The sequence below is a fragment of the Pan troglodytes genome, chromosome 23 (assembly GCF_028858775.2).
Source record: "Pan troglodytes isolate AG18354 chromosome 23, NHGRI_mPanTro3-v2.0_pri, whole genome shotgun sequence".
NCBI classification, from domain to species: domain Eukaryota; kingdom Metazoa; phylum Chordata; class Mammalia; order Primates; family Hominidae; genus Pan; species Pan troglodytes.
The window spans coordinates 24,906,380-24,921,796 of record NC_086016.1 but is presented as its reverse complement, the minus strand read 5'-3'; the positions used below and the strand labels follow the sequence as shown (position 1 = coordinate 24,921,796).

The window sequence follows — 15,417 nt, the reverse complement described above, 5'->3', positions numbered from 1 at the left end:
TCTCCAAGGCTTCTCAGGACATCCTGGTGGCAGCACAAGTATGGACTCCTTTCCTGCTAAACGGTCTCGTGTGGAATGGGGATTTTCAACTGTGTTCCTGCTGAGACCATGACATTGACTCATAGGTGCTCTTCACCCTTACTTCTGCCTCTAGCCCACATCTGGGCTCCCCAGAGACCCCTTCACTTCTCCTGATTTCCCTCTCCGGACTGTCATGCATCCTGATGCTGGGCCATGGTATTTCCCAGTTTGGCAAGAGCTACAGCCCACCAGATGCTTGCAGGACAATATGAAGCTCTGGATCATGGATTCCCCTGACACAGAGAGCTCACCAGAGTCACTGGCTTGTTGCATAGGGTCAGGGATGCCATGGCAGGGACCTGGCATCTGACCAAGAGCGGACCTATCCCCTGTCCCGGACCAGCAACTCTTTAGCCCAGAGACCGGAGCAGACACTGAAGGCATGCGAGAAGTGCCGTGTGATGCGTGGTTAGGTTTCTATTGAAAGGCAGAATCTAGGAGAGTGTGACACCCCCCTGGTCCCAGCCAGGCCAGGCTGGTGGCTCAGGGGTACAGTGGAGAGCTGAGGAAGGGGTGTCTGGGTGAGGAAGGCCTTACCTGCAGAGATGCCCAGGGAACTGAGAACCCCTTCACATAGGCAACTTTCCCACTGGGTTCAGGGTTCTTTCCACCCCAAATTGAGAACCCAGGAAAGGCTAGGAATTATATGTGAGAAAAGAAAAAATGAGATAAAACAAGATTTCTGATTGACAATGAGAATATTTATTGAGGGTTTATTGAGTGCAGGGAGAAGGGCTTGATGCCTTGGGGTGGGAGGAGAGACCCCTCCCCTGGGATCCTGCAGCTCTAGTCTCCCGTGGAGGGGGTGTGAGGGTTGAGAACCTATGAACATTCTGTAGGGGCCACTGTCTTCTCCACGGTGCTCCCTTCATGCGTGACCTGGCAGCTGTAGCTTTTGTGGGACTTCCACTGCTCGGGCGTCAGGCTCAGGTAGCTGCTGGCCGCGTACTTGTTGTTGCTTTGTTTGGAGGGTGTGGTGGTCTCCACTCCCGCCTTGACGGGGCTGCTATCTGCCTTCCAGGCCACTGTCACGGCTCCCGGGTAGAAGTCACTTATGAGACACACCAGTGTGGCCTTGTTGGCTTGAAGCTCCTCAGAGGAGGGCGGGAACAGAGTGACCGAGGGGGCAGCCTTGGGCTGACCTGCGGGGTGGATGAGGGGCAGAGGGTCAGAGTCCTGGTGTCCACCTGGGGAGCCCCTGACCTCAGTATATGATGAGGTGTTGGGGTGCCCTTGTTCAGGGGCTCTGTGTCCGAAGGTCTATGCCAGGCAGAGGGGTCAGGGTGTTTTCCACTATGTCCTGATCTGCACCGGGAGCTATTTTACCTTAGACACCTGACCACCTGTCCTGAGATCTCTCAGGGCCTTGGCCCCCCACACCGACATCTGACCCTCAGCGCCCTGACGCTGTCCCCTCCTGCCATCCTGACAGATAAAGAGAGCTCTGTGTCTCTCCTGCACAGCGAACTCTGGGGTTACTTTTCTGGCCTGGCTCCTCAGCTCTGTGGGATACTGGGGCCTTTTGGTCCCTCAGGCTTTTCCAGCCAAATGTGTGTTCTGGAGCCTGCGTATGGGGCAAGGGCCTGGGGGGATCGGAGAGCCTGTCTGCTGTCCTGGGCTTTCTCTTATTCCATGGAGTCTTTTCTGGCATCCACCCCACATTCCGGCTACCTGGTCATAGCAATGGGGCTTTCACGCAGTGGACTCTGCCCCTCTGATCACCCTGGGCACAGGGGATATGTTCTGAAGAGACCCAGGAGCCCGCCCTTCCCTCACATCTACTCGTTTGGTGACCCTTTCCATGGCTTTCTGGTGTCCAGAGTCTGCTTCTCCCTTCTCCCTCCTGACGGGGTTTCCTGAGTCTCAGGCTGGCTCAGGGCTCAGTCCCTGGCAGCCCCCAGACACCCAGGGCAGCCCCTCTACCTCCTACCTCATTCTGGGTCTGGATTCTGGTTCTGGGTCCCAGCTCTGTGATTCCTGAGCATCAGCCCCGAGGGCACTGGGTCCTTCTAAAGTCTCCCAGGAGGTGCCTCCCTCAGACCCCTTGTTCCCAATTCCCCAGGAGATGGAACCCAAGTAACCCAAGGGCAAAGCTGTTCCGACAAGAACCCAGACTGAGGAGGCCAGAACATAACAAGGCTTAGAGACCCAGCCTGCGCCTGTCAGACAGACAGACAGAGAGAGAGAGAGAGAGAGACAGACAGACAGACAGACAGACGAGGCTCAGTAGGTCATTCTATCTAGTCCCCTGCCCCTGCGGTCAGAGGTGAAGTGGTTGTAGTGACCTGCTGAGGCAGGCAAGGGTCTGAACAGGGAGGGCAGAGGTCCTTGCTCAGGCCTGGGATGCAGGGAGAAAGGCTGACCACAAGTTGAGACAAGATACAGAAACAAACAAAAACAGCAGAAATTGTCCCAAGAGCGGGGAAGGAGAGGGGAGAAGAGACTCACCTAGGACGGTCAGCTTGGTCCCTCCGCCGAATACCACACACCGTGACACAGGCTCATACAAAAACCCTCCCTGGGACGCCCCTAGCCCCAGCCCCCACTGCAGCTGTGAAGGAGGAAGCTGGGGCCAGTGGCCCTGGTGGCATCTGCTCATGAGGGAGTCCACATGGCCCCCACACTCAACCCACAAAGAGAAGGGGACCGGTGACATCCTGTGACTCACAGCAGGATCCCTGGAAATCCAGGCTTCTGGAGGACACTGGGATCTTGAATTTGTTTTTTGCACCAACCATCACTCAGGCCCAGGATTGAATTTATTAGGGAGCATCAGTATCGCTAAGGAGTGAATTTCCACAGATGGGATAGGTGGTCTCTTCTCTGCAAAGTTGAACCAACCCATGGTTCAACTTTTGGTAACACCATGGGGTGGTGCAGAGGGTGCCCCTCTCCTCCCATGCAGAGGCTGATTGCCCTAGAGTGCAGTGTTCTGGGAACCTTGGTGGGTTTCAGCCCCACCTTCTGGAGTAGTTCTAGTTGGATAGGCCTGGTCAGTGAGGCCTGGCTGGTCCCAATATGAAATGCCAGTCACATCTGTTAGGGTAACCTTGGGAGCATCCCTGCACCCCTGAATCTGGCCTCATGTTGGGTGGTTCAGCTGGGGTGGTGGCTGCCGTTGTCTTTTTCAAATGGGGGACATGAGGGAGCCTCCAGAATGTGGTCTCCAAATACCACCTCTCACTAAGGGAAGGGAGATCAGTGGGGGATCCCAGGCCTGGGGCAGGAAAGACACATAAGACAAATAAGAAAAGAACATGATAAGACAGAACCTCTTATCCTCTGAGTAATCAGGAGCCATTTAATCCCCTGGGGCCATGTGAGGAAGTCTAAAGCCACTTGGGGAGACTCCCCCTGGGAAAATATTCATCATTGGTGGCCACCTGTCATCATCAATTAAATATAATGACAGTGGCTTCAAAAACATTAGATGGCTTGAGTCCTAGAGTTCACTGTGAGAGAAGACATTAATTATTCACCCTGGAAGGATGGCTGGGCCCTGGATCATCTGTGTGCAAAGTGGCTCCTTCCTAGAGCATGAAGCACACTCCTGGGTGAACAGAGCCCAGCTGCAGACCTCTGAATTCACAGATGCTCTGCAGCACTCATGAGAAGGAGGTGAACTGAAGCTTCAACCCTCTGCCTTCCTTCCCTTCTGAGGGATGTAGCTATTGACCATCCTATGCAGCTAACATTACTACAAGAGTGAGAATCTGACATGGGTGACCTCGCTGTTAGCAGCTCCCTGTCCTTGGAAGCTATTTTGCAATGTCTAGTCTGAATCCAGTTAAGTCCCTCCATGCTAGAACCATTTTGCAGGGAAAAAAAAAGAAGTAGATGATAGCCCTGGGTTCTTGTTTTGGGAGGTGTGGCTGTATTCCAACCGTGGGAAGGTCCCCGGACAGCTCTCAACTCCTGCAGCTCCTGCCTTGCCAGGCAGCACTAGAGCAACTTAGGAGATATTCACCAGTGACAACCAGCCTGACAGCACATGCGCCCATCACCATTTGATGCCTTATTGAATTCTGAAATAAACCACCAAAAACCCCAAAATAACCACAGCACCAACACTTAAGTAAGTCAATACGCTTCTGGCATTTGTGAGGGATTTGAGGAGCCCGTGATTATTTCTTGATATTAGGGAATTAGTGATAATTTCTATTTAGGTTTGGTAATAATATTGCAGTTATTTTTAAGCCCATATCTTTCCAGTATAGAAATGGGATATTTACAGCTGAAAAGATGTGATGTCTGGTATTGTGTAATGGAGGGGTTATTCTGCTATGGGTGGGTCAGTAATGTCTGTGAATTGCTTATTTGGGGGGCTGGGTGATGGGAACTTGGGGGCATTATTATTTCTCTGTCTCCTTATGTATGTGTTCAAAGTTTTCCTTAATGGAAACTTATAACACAGTGAAAGGAGGTTAGGCAGCTGCTGGGGATGGCCTTGTACCCAGCAGGACTATGGATCTGGCCCTTGGTCATCTCAGTTTTCCCCTCCATGAAATGGGCTCAGACAGGTGCTGTGGCAACTAGAACCCTCAAGCCTCCTTCTAATGAGAGGCTGGGATTTGAATCAGGGGTGGCTGTGATCAAGCTCTAAGGGGCTCTTTCTTTGCCTCATTGTGACTGCAGAGATTCCTGTCTTTGCAGGCTCTGTCCCTGGCCTGTTGGGATCACCCAGAAGCTCTGGTGAAGGCAGCTGCTACGTCTCTGATGTGCTGGAGGCAGAGACAGGGGGTCTGAGAGTACCCAGGCACTGAGGACTCTCCAAGACAGCTGGGGTCTCCACACCCAGGAGGCTGACATCATCTGCTGTCAGAGACACTGGAATGAGTGTCTCTGAGATGAGGCAGCAGGTGTACATGGGATGGGGTGGGGAGGCTGCGCCACCATGAGCTACGGAGGGAGAGGGTGCTCTGCGGGCAGGAGGGTTTGTGGGATCTGACTCCTAGTGGAGGCCAGGCCTTGCCTGGAGCCGTCAGCCCACATTCACTCAGCTCTTATCCAGTCTGACCCAGCCCTGAAGCTCATCCTGAATTCAACTCTGATTAGCCTCCCCCAGGCAATCAATAGATGCAGAGTTTGAGCTTGGATTGGTGACTTCTCATTTTCCCAATTTCCCCACATCCTTCTGCTCCTGCAGACTGACCATCATCAAGCTCCAGCCACAAACCAATCAGAAATTAACTCTACCTGGGCCTGACTTAGTGGTCCACACCCTTCATGCTTGACATCCAGCCCCACGCTAGTGTTAACTTCGAGCCTGATCCCCAACCCACAGCCATGTGATCATATACCCGTAACATCATGTGCATCAACCTCACCCCATATTCCACAAACTAGTTCCAGGAAACGCTGGTATCTTTCAGAGTGTTTTGGGTCTTCTGAAGGTGAAGAAGGAGATCAACATGCTTTTGGATATGCTGTGGCTCATCATATTAAACTGGTTCCCTAGTGCAGGACTTGTCAGTATGTTTACTTAGCCAATGTGCATTGTACAAGTCTTAGAAAGACACTTGCATGTTTCCTTTCCCAATGTTTTCACAAGTTCCCAGTGGCAGCACAGTTATTTATCCCTCACCCAGTAAACACTCTCCTGACTGGTTCCTCGTATGCAATGGGGAATTTCACCTTCTGTTCCTGCTGAGACCATGGCCTTGAGTCAAGGGTGTCCTTTTTCCATTATTGCTGCCTCTAGCCCTCATCTGGTCTCCGGGGACCCCCTTCATTTCTCCTGAATCTCCCCACAGGGTGCCAGCAAACCTCTCACTGGGCCCCTGTCCCTTCCCAGGTGGGCAAGGACTGCAGGACAATTTTGTGCCTTGGATTGCAGTTCCCACTGGCACAGGGAGCTCACCCGGTTCCCTGGCAGGTTGGGTGGGGTGTGGGATGACGGAGACATGGGATCTCACCTGGAACTGCCCCCTGTCCCTGAGCAGCGACCCTTCAGCCCAGACACATGACCAGACAGAGACTGCACATTAGAAATGCTGGGTTTTACATGATCAGGTATTTATTGAGAAGTAAAATTTAGGAGGGTGTGGGACTGGTCTGAACTGATGCCAGACTGTTGGCTCAGGGGTACAGTGGAGAGTTGGAGAAGGGGTGACTGGGAGAGGAAGGACCCTCTGGGGAGATGACTCAGGGAGGCTGTGAGCCTCCTCCCTTGGGTGATTTTCACACTGGGTGCAGAATTCCCTGTACCCCACACTGAGAACCCCGGGGAGGCTAGCAATTTATGTGAGAAAAGAAAAAAGGAGATAAAACAAGATTTCTGGTTGTCAATGAGGATATTTATTAGGGTTTCATGAGTGCAGGGAGAAGGGCTGGATGACTTGGGATGGGGAGAGAGACCCCTCCCCTGGGATCCTGCAGCTCCAGGCTCCCGTGGGTGGGGTGAGAGTTGGGAACCTATGAACATTCTGTAGGGGCCACCGTCTTCTCCACGGTGCTCCCTTCATGCGTGACCTGGCAGCTGTAGCTTCTGTGGGACTTCCACTGCTCAGGCGTCAGGCTCAGGTAGCTGCTGGCCGCGTACTTGTTGTTGCTCTGTTTGGAGGGTGTGGTGGTCTCCACTCCCGCCTTGACGGGGCTGCCATCTGCCTTCCAGGCCACTGTCACGGCTCCCGGGTAGAAGTCACTGATCAGACACACTAGTGTGGCCTTGTTGGCTTGGAGCTCCTCAGAGGAGGGCGGGAACAGGGTGACTGTGGGGTTGGCCTTGGGCTGACCTGTGTGGACAGGGAAGGGGGTGAGAGAGGGCAGACAGAACACCGGGGTGTTGTGGAGCCCCTCTCTCTGTCTAAAGTCTCTGGGAGGGTTCACAGTGTGGCCATCCGGTCCACCCAGGGTTCTCTCCTCTTCTTTCCCCATCCTTTCCACTCATGCCCTGTGGAGAGCAGACAGCTCTGTGCCTTCCTAGGAGCCCTCCCAAGTCACCTTTCGCAGGTGTCCTGGCCCAGCCCCTCTCCTCTACAGCCTCAATTTCTCCATATACCCAGGGCAGGCTGTGTTCCTTCTTCTCTGATCTCTGGAGTCTGAGTTTAGAATCTGGCCTTGACCCCTGGATCCCTCATTTCCATCCCTATACCCCCCTCCATCACCCACTTTATTCTTCCAGGACCTAGAGCCTCCTCCGTGAACTGTGGGTCCCCTGCTCATCCTGTAGGACTGTCCTGGCAGGCAGTGTGTGGGGAGACCCAAGCCTGCTTTGAACTGGAGCTTCCTATCCCTCACAGGCACCGGGCTCTGCCCCAGCCCAGCCCACTCGGCTCTCCTGGCAAGGAGTGGGCTCCACCTAGACAAGCCTCAGGGCTCCTCTGAGGCTCTGAGATGTTTCCTGTCTCCACAAGCCCGACCACAGAACCCTTCACCTCAGCTGTTCCTGGGGCTGCTCCCACAGACTATGAGACTCAGCAGCCCCCAGGCCCACCCCAGCAGCCTCTGATGACCCCAAACTTCACCTGGTAGCCATGGAGTTCTCTGCACCCCTCATTCACTCCCCTCTGGTCATTTCCTAAGTCTAACATGCCCTTTGAGGAAGGCAGGAGGCCGATCCGTGAACAGAGAGACACTGGGCCCCAGAGGTGACAGGGCTCCAGGGACAGACACATCTCTGCCCTAAGAGACTGTCTCCTTTCTGGTGACTGTCCTGGGAGGGTTGGATTCTGGCACCTCACCCAGTCTCACCTGTCCCTCTGTGTCCCCATGTCCTCATGACCCAGCACAGGCCACAGAGCTGCAGCCTAGACCCACAGCCCTCTCTGTGCCCTCCATTGGTCTCCCCTTGGGGTGACCTCTGTGTCACCAGGCCGTGTGGCCCTCCCAGGCTGGATTGGCATCCAGTCCTCAGCCTAGACCCTCAGCTGTTCTTGGGGCTGCTCCCCTAGACTATGAGACTCAGCAGCTCCCAGGCCCACCCCAGCAGCCTCTGTCCTTGACCCCAGGAGTCACTGGGCAATGTCCCTAAGGACACTGCAGGGCCCCTCATCAGAACCAGCCTCTGTCCCTCACTCAGACATCTGCCCTGGAAGAGAGGAGGAGCCCTGACCCTGCCCAATCCCAGCTCAGGCCCCGGGACCAGGCTGCATCCAGCTGTTGGAGCCTGAAGGCGGCTGCTCCCACTGTGGAGGCCCTTCCTGCCGGTTACCCGGAGACTAATGCACCTCCTCCAGGCCCCATGGAGAAAGGTAAGGGTCAGTGCTTAAGGCTGGGAGGACAGAGGGGAGGAAGCCCCAGAGAGAGAAAACAGATTTTCCAGGGACAGCAGAGGGTGAGACAGGCTGGGAAAGGTTGAGAGCCACTTACCTAGGACGGTGACCTTGGTCCCAGTTCCGAAGACATAACACAGTGACTGAGGCTCAGACCAAAACCCCCGGGGCCAGCACCTGGGGTCTGCTCTCTGGGGGCTGGGCTGGAGCAGGAGCCTGCTGGGCATGACGGGCACAGGGTTGCAGTGGGCGGGGCTGGGACCTAGACATGAGGCAGGGGGGTGGCCAGCCCCCTAGAGGTGTCCCTGTGCCTGTCTCCTGTCCAAGGCAAGTGCCACCACACACAGCCTTGGAGTCACCCCAGTGTGTGTCTTTCCTCTCTGAGGCTGTCGGTGCTGATGACAACACTGGGACCCATAGGTCCCAGTAGCTCCCTGAGTGACACATCCCCTCCTGTGCAGTGTGGCAGAGGAGTGCTGAGTTGGCTTGGACCTGTCCAACCTCGTCTGGCCTCATTTAAAGGGCCTCTGAGTCCCCCACACAAGTGTCCCCAGTGAAGCCAGGCTGGCTTTCTCCCTGGATTGAGAGCACTGGGTCATTCCTGACTCAAGTGGAGATTCCTCTGCTTTCTACCTATGGAGACGCGGTTCAGTCCCACTTAGTGCATGAAGCTTTTTCTGATCTCTGAGATCATTCTGTCTACCCATCCATCCAATTGTCCATCCAGCTATTCATCTGTTCATCTGTTTGTCCATCAATCTATCATCCATCCATCCATCCGTCCATCCATGCATCTGTCCACTCATTCATCCGACAACAGCTCCCAAGTACCCATCTGTGTCAGGTACTGTATTTATGCTGGGACATGGCAGGATCCCCTGGCTCTCAGCCTCATCTCTCCCTCAAATCTCTCTGGTTAAGGCCAACAGTCCTTTGCCCCAGTTCAGTCTGCAGTTCTTCCCCATCCCCTTATGTCTCTGCAAGAAGGTTTTCTTTCTAGTCACTCTCCCCTCCTTGGTGTCTGAGACTGCCCCCTCTCCTCCTCCTTGGCTTCCCTTTCTACCAGGCCCATGCCCCACTGCTGACTCCCAGATCCCCACCCTGGGTTCTGCTCTCTGTATTCTCCTAATTTTCTCTGCATCTGACCCTCATTGTGCACACTCACAACTGTCCAGGGGTCTTAGATCCCTATTTCCAGCCCTTACCTCTCTTCTTGGCTCCAGATTCACATATATTCTGCCTCCTCAACCTATGTCTGCTTGGATGCCCTGTAGACACCTCCAACTCAACAGATCACAACTAAACTTATTTCTGTATAACTTGCTCCTCCACAGAGTCCTCACTTCAGCAAGTTACTCTTCAAGCCAGAGGCCTGGGGACATCGCAGAATGCCTTCCCCTCATTGTATTGCCCTCTGTCCTAGACATGCTAGCATGACACAAGATACTATTAACATCCTACAGAGAAAAAGAAAAACACCCAGGTCACACTCTAAGAGTTTATGATGGCAACAATCCTCAGGTTTTTCCAAATCTGATTTTATTCCCCAAGGCAATTTATTCACATTGGAAGATACCCATTGTGACGGGGCCAGCAACTTTCATCTTAGCAGCAGCTTGTATTTAATACATTTGTATTTAAGACATGTGCAGAAGATTTTTGAAACAGAATTTAATATAATAGTAATATAAATTCAACACTTGTTTCTCATATAAAGAAAGCAAACATTTAGCCTTTTATTAAGTTACTGAAGAAAATTTTCTTAACTCAGTGAAGAATATCTCCCCAAATTTACAGCAACCTTCATATTTAAAGGCAAAACATTTAAAGAATCAGAAACAAGGCAAGGTTGTCTAGTCTCACTTTTATTATTCAGCATATTGTATAGATTCCAGCCAATGAAATGACATAAAAGGGGGAGAGAAGGAGGTATATATATTACAGAAAAAGAGAGAAAATTGTTCTTGGCAAATGGTGTGATAGTTAACTAAACACACACACACACACACACACACACGCACACACACAGAGAATCAGCTGAAGAACTGCTGGAATTAATACAAGAGTTAAAGTGTCTGGATACAAGAGCAACATACAAAAGTTAATAGGGTTCCTTGCTATAGAAACAGTAATCATTTACGATATAAAATTGTGAAAAAATTTATAACTTCAATAAAATTATATTTACAAACCCTTTATGAATAAAAAACAAAGTGTGCAAGATTTGCATGAATAAAATATTAAACCACTTCTCTGAGTGAATGGAGAGTACATCATGTCTCTGAACAAAAACACTGAGCATTATAAAGATAGCAGTTCTCAAATTAATCCCATATTCTGTGATATTACCACATAACACAAGAATGATTTTTGAAAATTAGAGAACCAATTCTGCAGTCCAACTCTAAGAATGACAGATAATAGACATGACTATTTTGAGAAAAAGTAACAATGACAGGTTCTTTCCCTACCAGTTACTGAACATACCATAAAGCTAAAATAATCAAAACAGGGTGGGTGCAGGAATAGCTCAATAAACCAAGAGAACCACAGAAAGAATGTAATAAATCAGTAATGTAGTAGTTGAGAAAAGTTGCATTTATATTCAACAAATGTGTGATGATTGGCTTTCCTATTTGGAAAAGAAGGTCTTATTCCTACATCCACAAAAATAAACTCCAGGGGAAGTAAAGAAAAAAAAATAAAACACCAATACACCAAAAGTACCAGAATAAAACAGAAAAATGACTTTATAATATTGAAATAAAGACAACTTCCTACACATGGTGGAGGTCACAGAAACCATAAAGAAAAGATTAAACCAGTTCGACACATAAAAATTTACCACAGTTTTATGGTGGGAGACCCCATAAACAAAAGACCCGTAAAACAGACCAGGGAAAAATATTTACAATACATACACTAAACAAGTGGTTAAAATCCCAAATATATCCCAATATGTTATTGATATATAAAAAGATGAAAGCAACTGAATGGAAAGGCGGGCAACATGATGACCAGTTAATTCACAGATGAAATAAAACCAATAAATAAAAATATAAAAAATAATTTCACCACTAATAAAATACACAATAAAACCATAAACACATTCAATTTTTTGCTCATCAGATGGGCAGAATATAAAAAGATCAACAATTTTGCATTATTGGTAAGAATGTAGGAGCGAAGGCACTACCATTCACCGGAGTGAGTGGACACAGACTTTTGGAAACACTACCTATAAGATTTCAAAAGTACATTCTTTCTGATCCAGCAATTCCACTTTTAGGCATCTATCCTGGGGAGATATATAAGTGCACTTTGTATACATACACACACACACACACACACACACAAATTTCCACTGCAGCATCATTTGTCATTTAGATTTTTTAGTGGAAATAAAGTCTGGCTCATCTAAACTTTGCTTATAAAACAAAGTTTATAAGCAGTGAATGTGGTTAATCCATATGGACTGATACAGAAAGTGTCAATAATAGATTAAAAGTTGGTAATATGCAGAATATGGCTCTTACTTTTGCAAAATAAAATCCCAACACCAACTGTGTGTGTGTGTGTGTGTGTGTTTTCAGGGACACACACACACACAGGAAAAGTTCTGGAAGTATATTGACCAACCTGACAGTGGCTATCTCTGGGAAGAAGTGGGAGATGGTAGGCAGAAGCACTTGCTTTTACTTTATATACTTCTCTGCTTAATCTTTTTTTTTTGGCAAGAAAAAAGAGTAATGTACAAAAGTCATTACATTTTGTAATATACTCATTACAAAAAGAGTAATGCACATGAGTACATTACTGTTGTATTAAAAATTATATTAGAAGAAATGTCTCTTTTTGTGAACAACTTCACAAAACCAGAAAATTATAAAGCCACATTAAAATTAGGTGAAATCCCATCAGTCAGCCAGACACACCATTGACATTTTTCTATATTTTCTGACAGGTTTTTGAAAATGCATATATACTTTAAAAACACAGTTGGGTCAGGTGCAGTGGCTCACGCCTGTAATTCCAGCACATGGGAAACTGAGGCAGAAAGATTGCTTGAGCTTAGGAATTTGAGACAGGCCCGAGCAATATAGCGAGGCTCTGTCTCTAAAATAGTAATAATCCTAATCAAAATTAGCCAGGCGTAGTGGCCTGCAACTGTAGTCCTAGCTACTCAGGAGGCTGAGGCTGGAGGATCTTTTGAGCCCTGGAGGTTGAGGCTGCAGTGAGCTGTGGCCACACCACTGTACTCCAGCCTGAGCAACAGATCAAGACTGTTTCAAAACGAAAACAACAACAATCCCCCAAATACAATTGTGTTTTTTCACACCCTTTCTGGTAGATATTTGGATTATTTCCAGTTTTCTCCCATCACTAATAATGCTGAGCTAACCACCCTTGTTATAAAGATTTGGTTACAGCTTTGATTATTCCCCCCACCAACCCTTAGGATAAATTCCTAGAAGTGGAATTGCCCAGTTTAGATAAACACACTTTGTTTTTTGACTCGCCGCCTGTTGCTAAAATGGTTACACATTTTCAATGCCCATAGACAGTCCCCGAGCGTGTCTGCTCCCCTCTGCTCAGCCCTCACTTCAACTTCACGCTCCCATTTCATAGGAAACTGGGCCCCTGGGTGCTCTGAATCTGAGTGTCCTCCCCATCCCCAAGGCACGGCTTCCTCCAGGATCCCCACCTACCCTGGACCTGGCCGTCATCCCCTCTCCTCCCTCCTCTAATCGGGCGTCGCATCAGCCTCCAATCCGGTGCTGATTTTTCCAAAAACACAAATCTGACTCTGATAATCAATCTACCTAAATCCATCCAAGGACTCATCCTGGACTGGGAATGGGGCACGGACCCTATGGTCTTCCTGCCTCCCCTTCCCAGTCACCCAGGAGCTCCCAGCCTCATCCTGTGCTCTCCTCTCCTCTGACGCTGCTCTGTCTTTTGGGGGCACCCATCACCAGCCAGTGCCCCTCGATCTGTGAGACCAGCCTGGGCATCATCCCAGAGGGAGATCCCCTCTCCCTTTATTGCTCCAAACATGGGCCGCGGGCCTGTTCCAATGACTGGACAGCTCCCCTCGGTTCAAGCCACCCTCCCTGTGTACCTGAGCCTGGCCCCAGTAAGCATTTATGTGCAAGTCGGTGAACAGACAGCCTTGGGGGAGACCAAACCAAGCCCTTGCTGCCTTCTCCAGGGAGTGGCCCCTGCCCTCACTGGGCAGGAGGCACACGGGCAGAGAGGAGGAGGGGGAGGAACAGGCCTGGGCACCCTGTGGGGACAGTGGCCACCACCGCCTGTGGATGTCCTGTCCCTGCCTCTGTTCCTTCCCTACCCAGAGGACTAGGACTAGGTGATTGAGGCACTGACCCTGGTGAAAATTTAAGTGGCGCCAGAAAACTCAGAAATCAAGAAAAATAATATCGTAATATGATATTAAAAACAATAATTCAAACAAATCTGTGATGGACAAAATATCAACCCATTACTTAAAGCCAGTGTCAGCCCAGGCCCCTCTTAGGGGTTAACCTTCCTCCTCACTCCTCTGGCTTGTCTCCCCTTGGTCACCCTTTCCCAGCTCTGCTGCAGGACCCCCACATCCCCTGGAATCTCTTGCCCCTTACCTGCCCCACAGGCTCCGCAGGCTGGATCGGCTGCTTCCAACTGAGGCTCCAGGGTCTGGGTCCCCGCTTTGCGGTGCAACCATTGGGCGCAGCAGGCCATGGGCGACCATGGCCAGACCCAGCAGCAGCAGGGGCCAGCGCTGCCTGGGACCAGGGCCCAGCTCCTCAGGGGTCTCACAACCCACTTGGCCTGTCTTGGGTCTCATTGGCCTTCAGGGTCAGGGGCACCTCTGGCCCGACTTGCAGCATGGGCTCCCTGGAGGACGGTGCCCTGGTCCCTCTCGCCAGCAGGGCTGTTACAGTACACCCCAGTCCATTGGCTCTGTCCTCTCCCTGGACTGGCTCTGGTCCCTGTCCCTAGCCCAGGCCCTTCCAGGGTCCATGGCTGTCACCCCTGGGGATCTCTCCCAGAGGGGCATCTACTAACTGCCCTGATGCGGTCACAATCCAGGGCTCAACTGCCTCCCACCACAGCCGCCTGCCTGGCCCCGCCCCTGGGTGGTGCACACCTGACCCACTTCCCTTCCCCATTTCCCAAAGGGCAGCCTGGGTCTGTGGAGCATCTCCCTAGGGCCTAGAGAGCTGCCCAGCAGGAGTCCCCAAGGGCTTGAGCTCAGGGGGTTGGGGCTGGGGCTGGAGCTGTGGCTTCTTTTCTGATCAGTCTTCCAGGCTGGGTGCCTGTACACTGCACTCCAGCCAGTTGGGACCAGCCCTTTCTTGGCTGGGTTGGTTAAGCCTGGCTGGCTACCCTGTGGCCCTTTCCTGAGTCAGGCAAGAGCCCTGCAGGGAGTGATTCTATATCCTTCAGGCAAGGAAGAGTGGTGAAGTCATAAATGTGGAGTCTATCTAGACCTAGATTACCTCTGGGCCTCAGTTTCCTTATCTGTAAAATGGGGAGAGTTCCTCTGCAGCATGAAGCTTATGAGGGTTAAAGAAACCATGTGTTTGCTAAGCACTCAGTGGGTGTTGAATAAATTCTGGTTCTTTTTTTGTTCTTCTCTTACTTTGGGATTCAGAACAACTTGTGGGGTGTCCTTGGGGCAAGTGTCCCTGTTTTACAGGTGAGAAAATTACCATCCAGAGAAAATGAATGCAGGGTCCAATGTCATTCCTTAAGTAGGGAGCAAGCTGCGCTAGGATCTAGGAAGGGGCTCGTCCCCTGTATTTCTATTTGTCTGTCCACCTGGAATACTCGTGCCTGGCTCCATTCGGCAGTGGTGGAGGAGGAGAGGGCTGGCAGGTGCTTTAAGTTGGGGTCCTTTTTGACTATGATATGGGAATATGATGCATAATACAATAATAATGCATTACATTATTATTGCTTTACAAGCACTAATCCTGGGAGCTAAGATTATCTACTGTCCTCCACATTTGAAGATGAGGAAATGCTGCTCAGGCTGATTCCCTACTTTTTTAATATCACAGGGCCAAGAGGCAGTAGGTCTGGAGTCGGAATCTGAGGCCTGGTCCTTGCATGACACTAG

At 50.6% G+C, this 15,417-nt stretch overlaps 1 protein-coding gene and 2 gene segments (V, D, J or C); all 3 read right to left on the bottom strand.

Annotated features, from left to right (window-relative positions):
* The window catches only part of LOC107970326 (immunoglobulin lambda-1 light chain-like), a 39,199-nt gene that overhangs the window by 17,776 nt on the left and 6,006 nt on the right, over positions 1-15,417 (bottom strand). The window lies entirely within an intron of this gene.
* Positions 761-2,686, bottom strand: LOC748961 (immunoglobulin lambda constant 3-like). The segment is given in 2 exon segments: positions 761-1,223; positions 2,530-2,686. Coding segments are annotated over 2 exon segments (471 nt in total).
* Positions 6,356-14,378, bottom strand: LOC129135342 (immunoglobulin lambda-like polypeptide 5). The segment is given in 3 exon segments: positions 6,356-6,815; positions 8,392-8,510; positions 13,934-14,378. Coding segments are annotated over 3 exon segments (645 nt in total).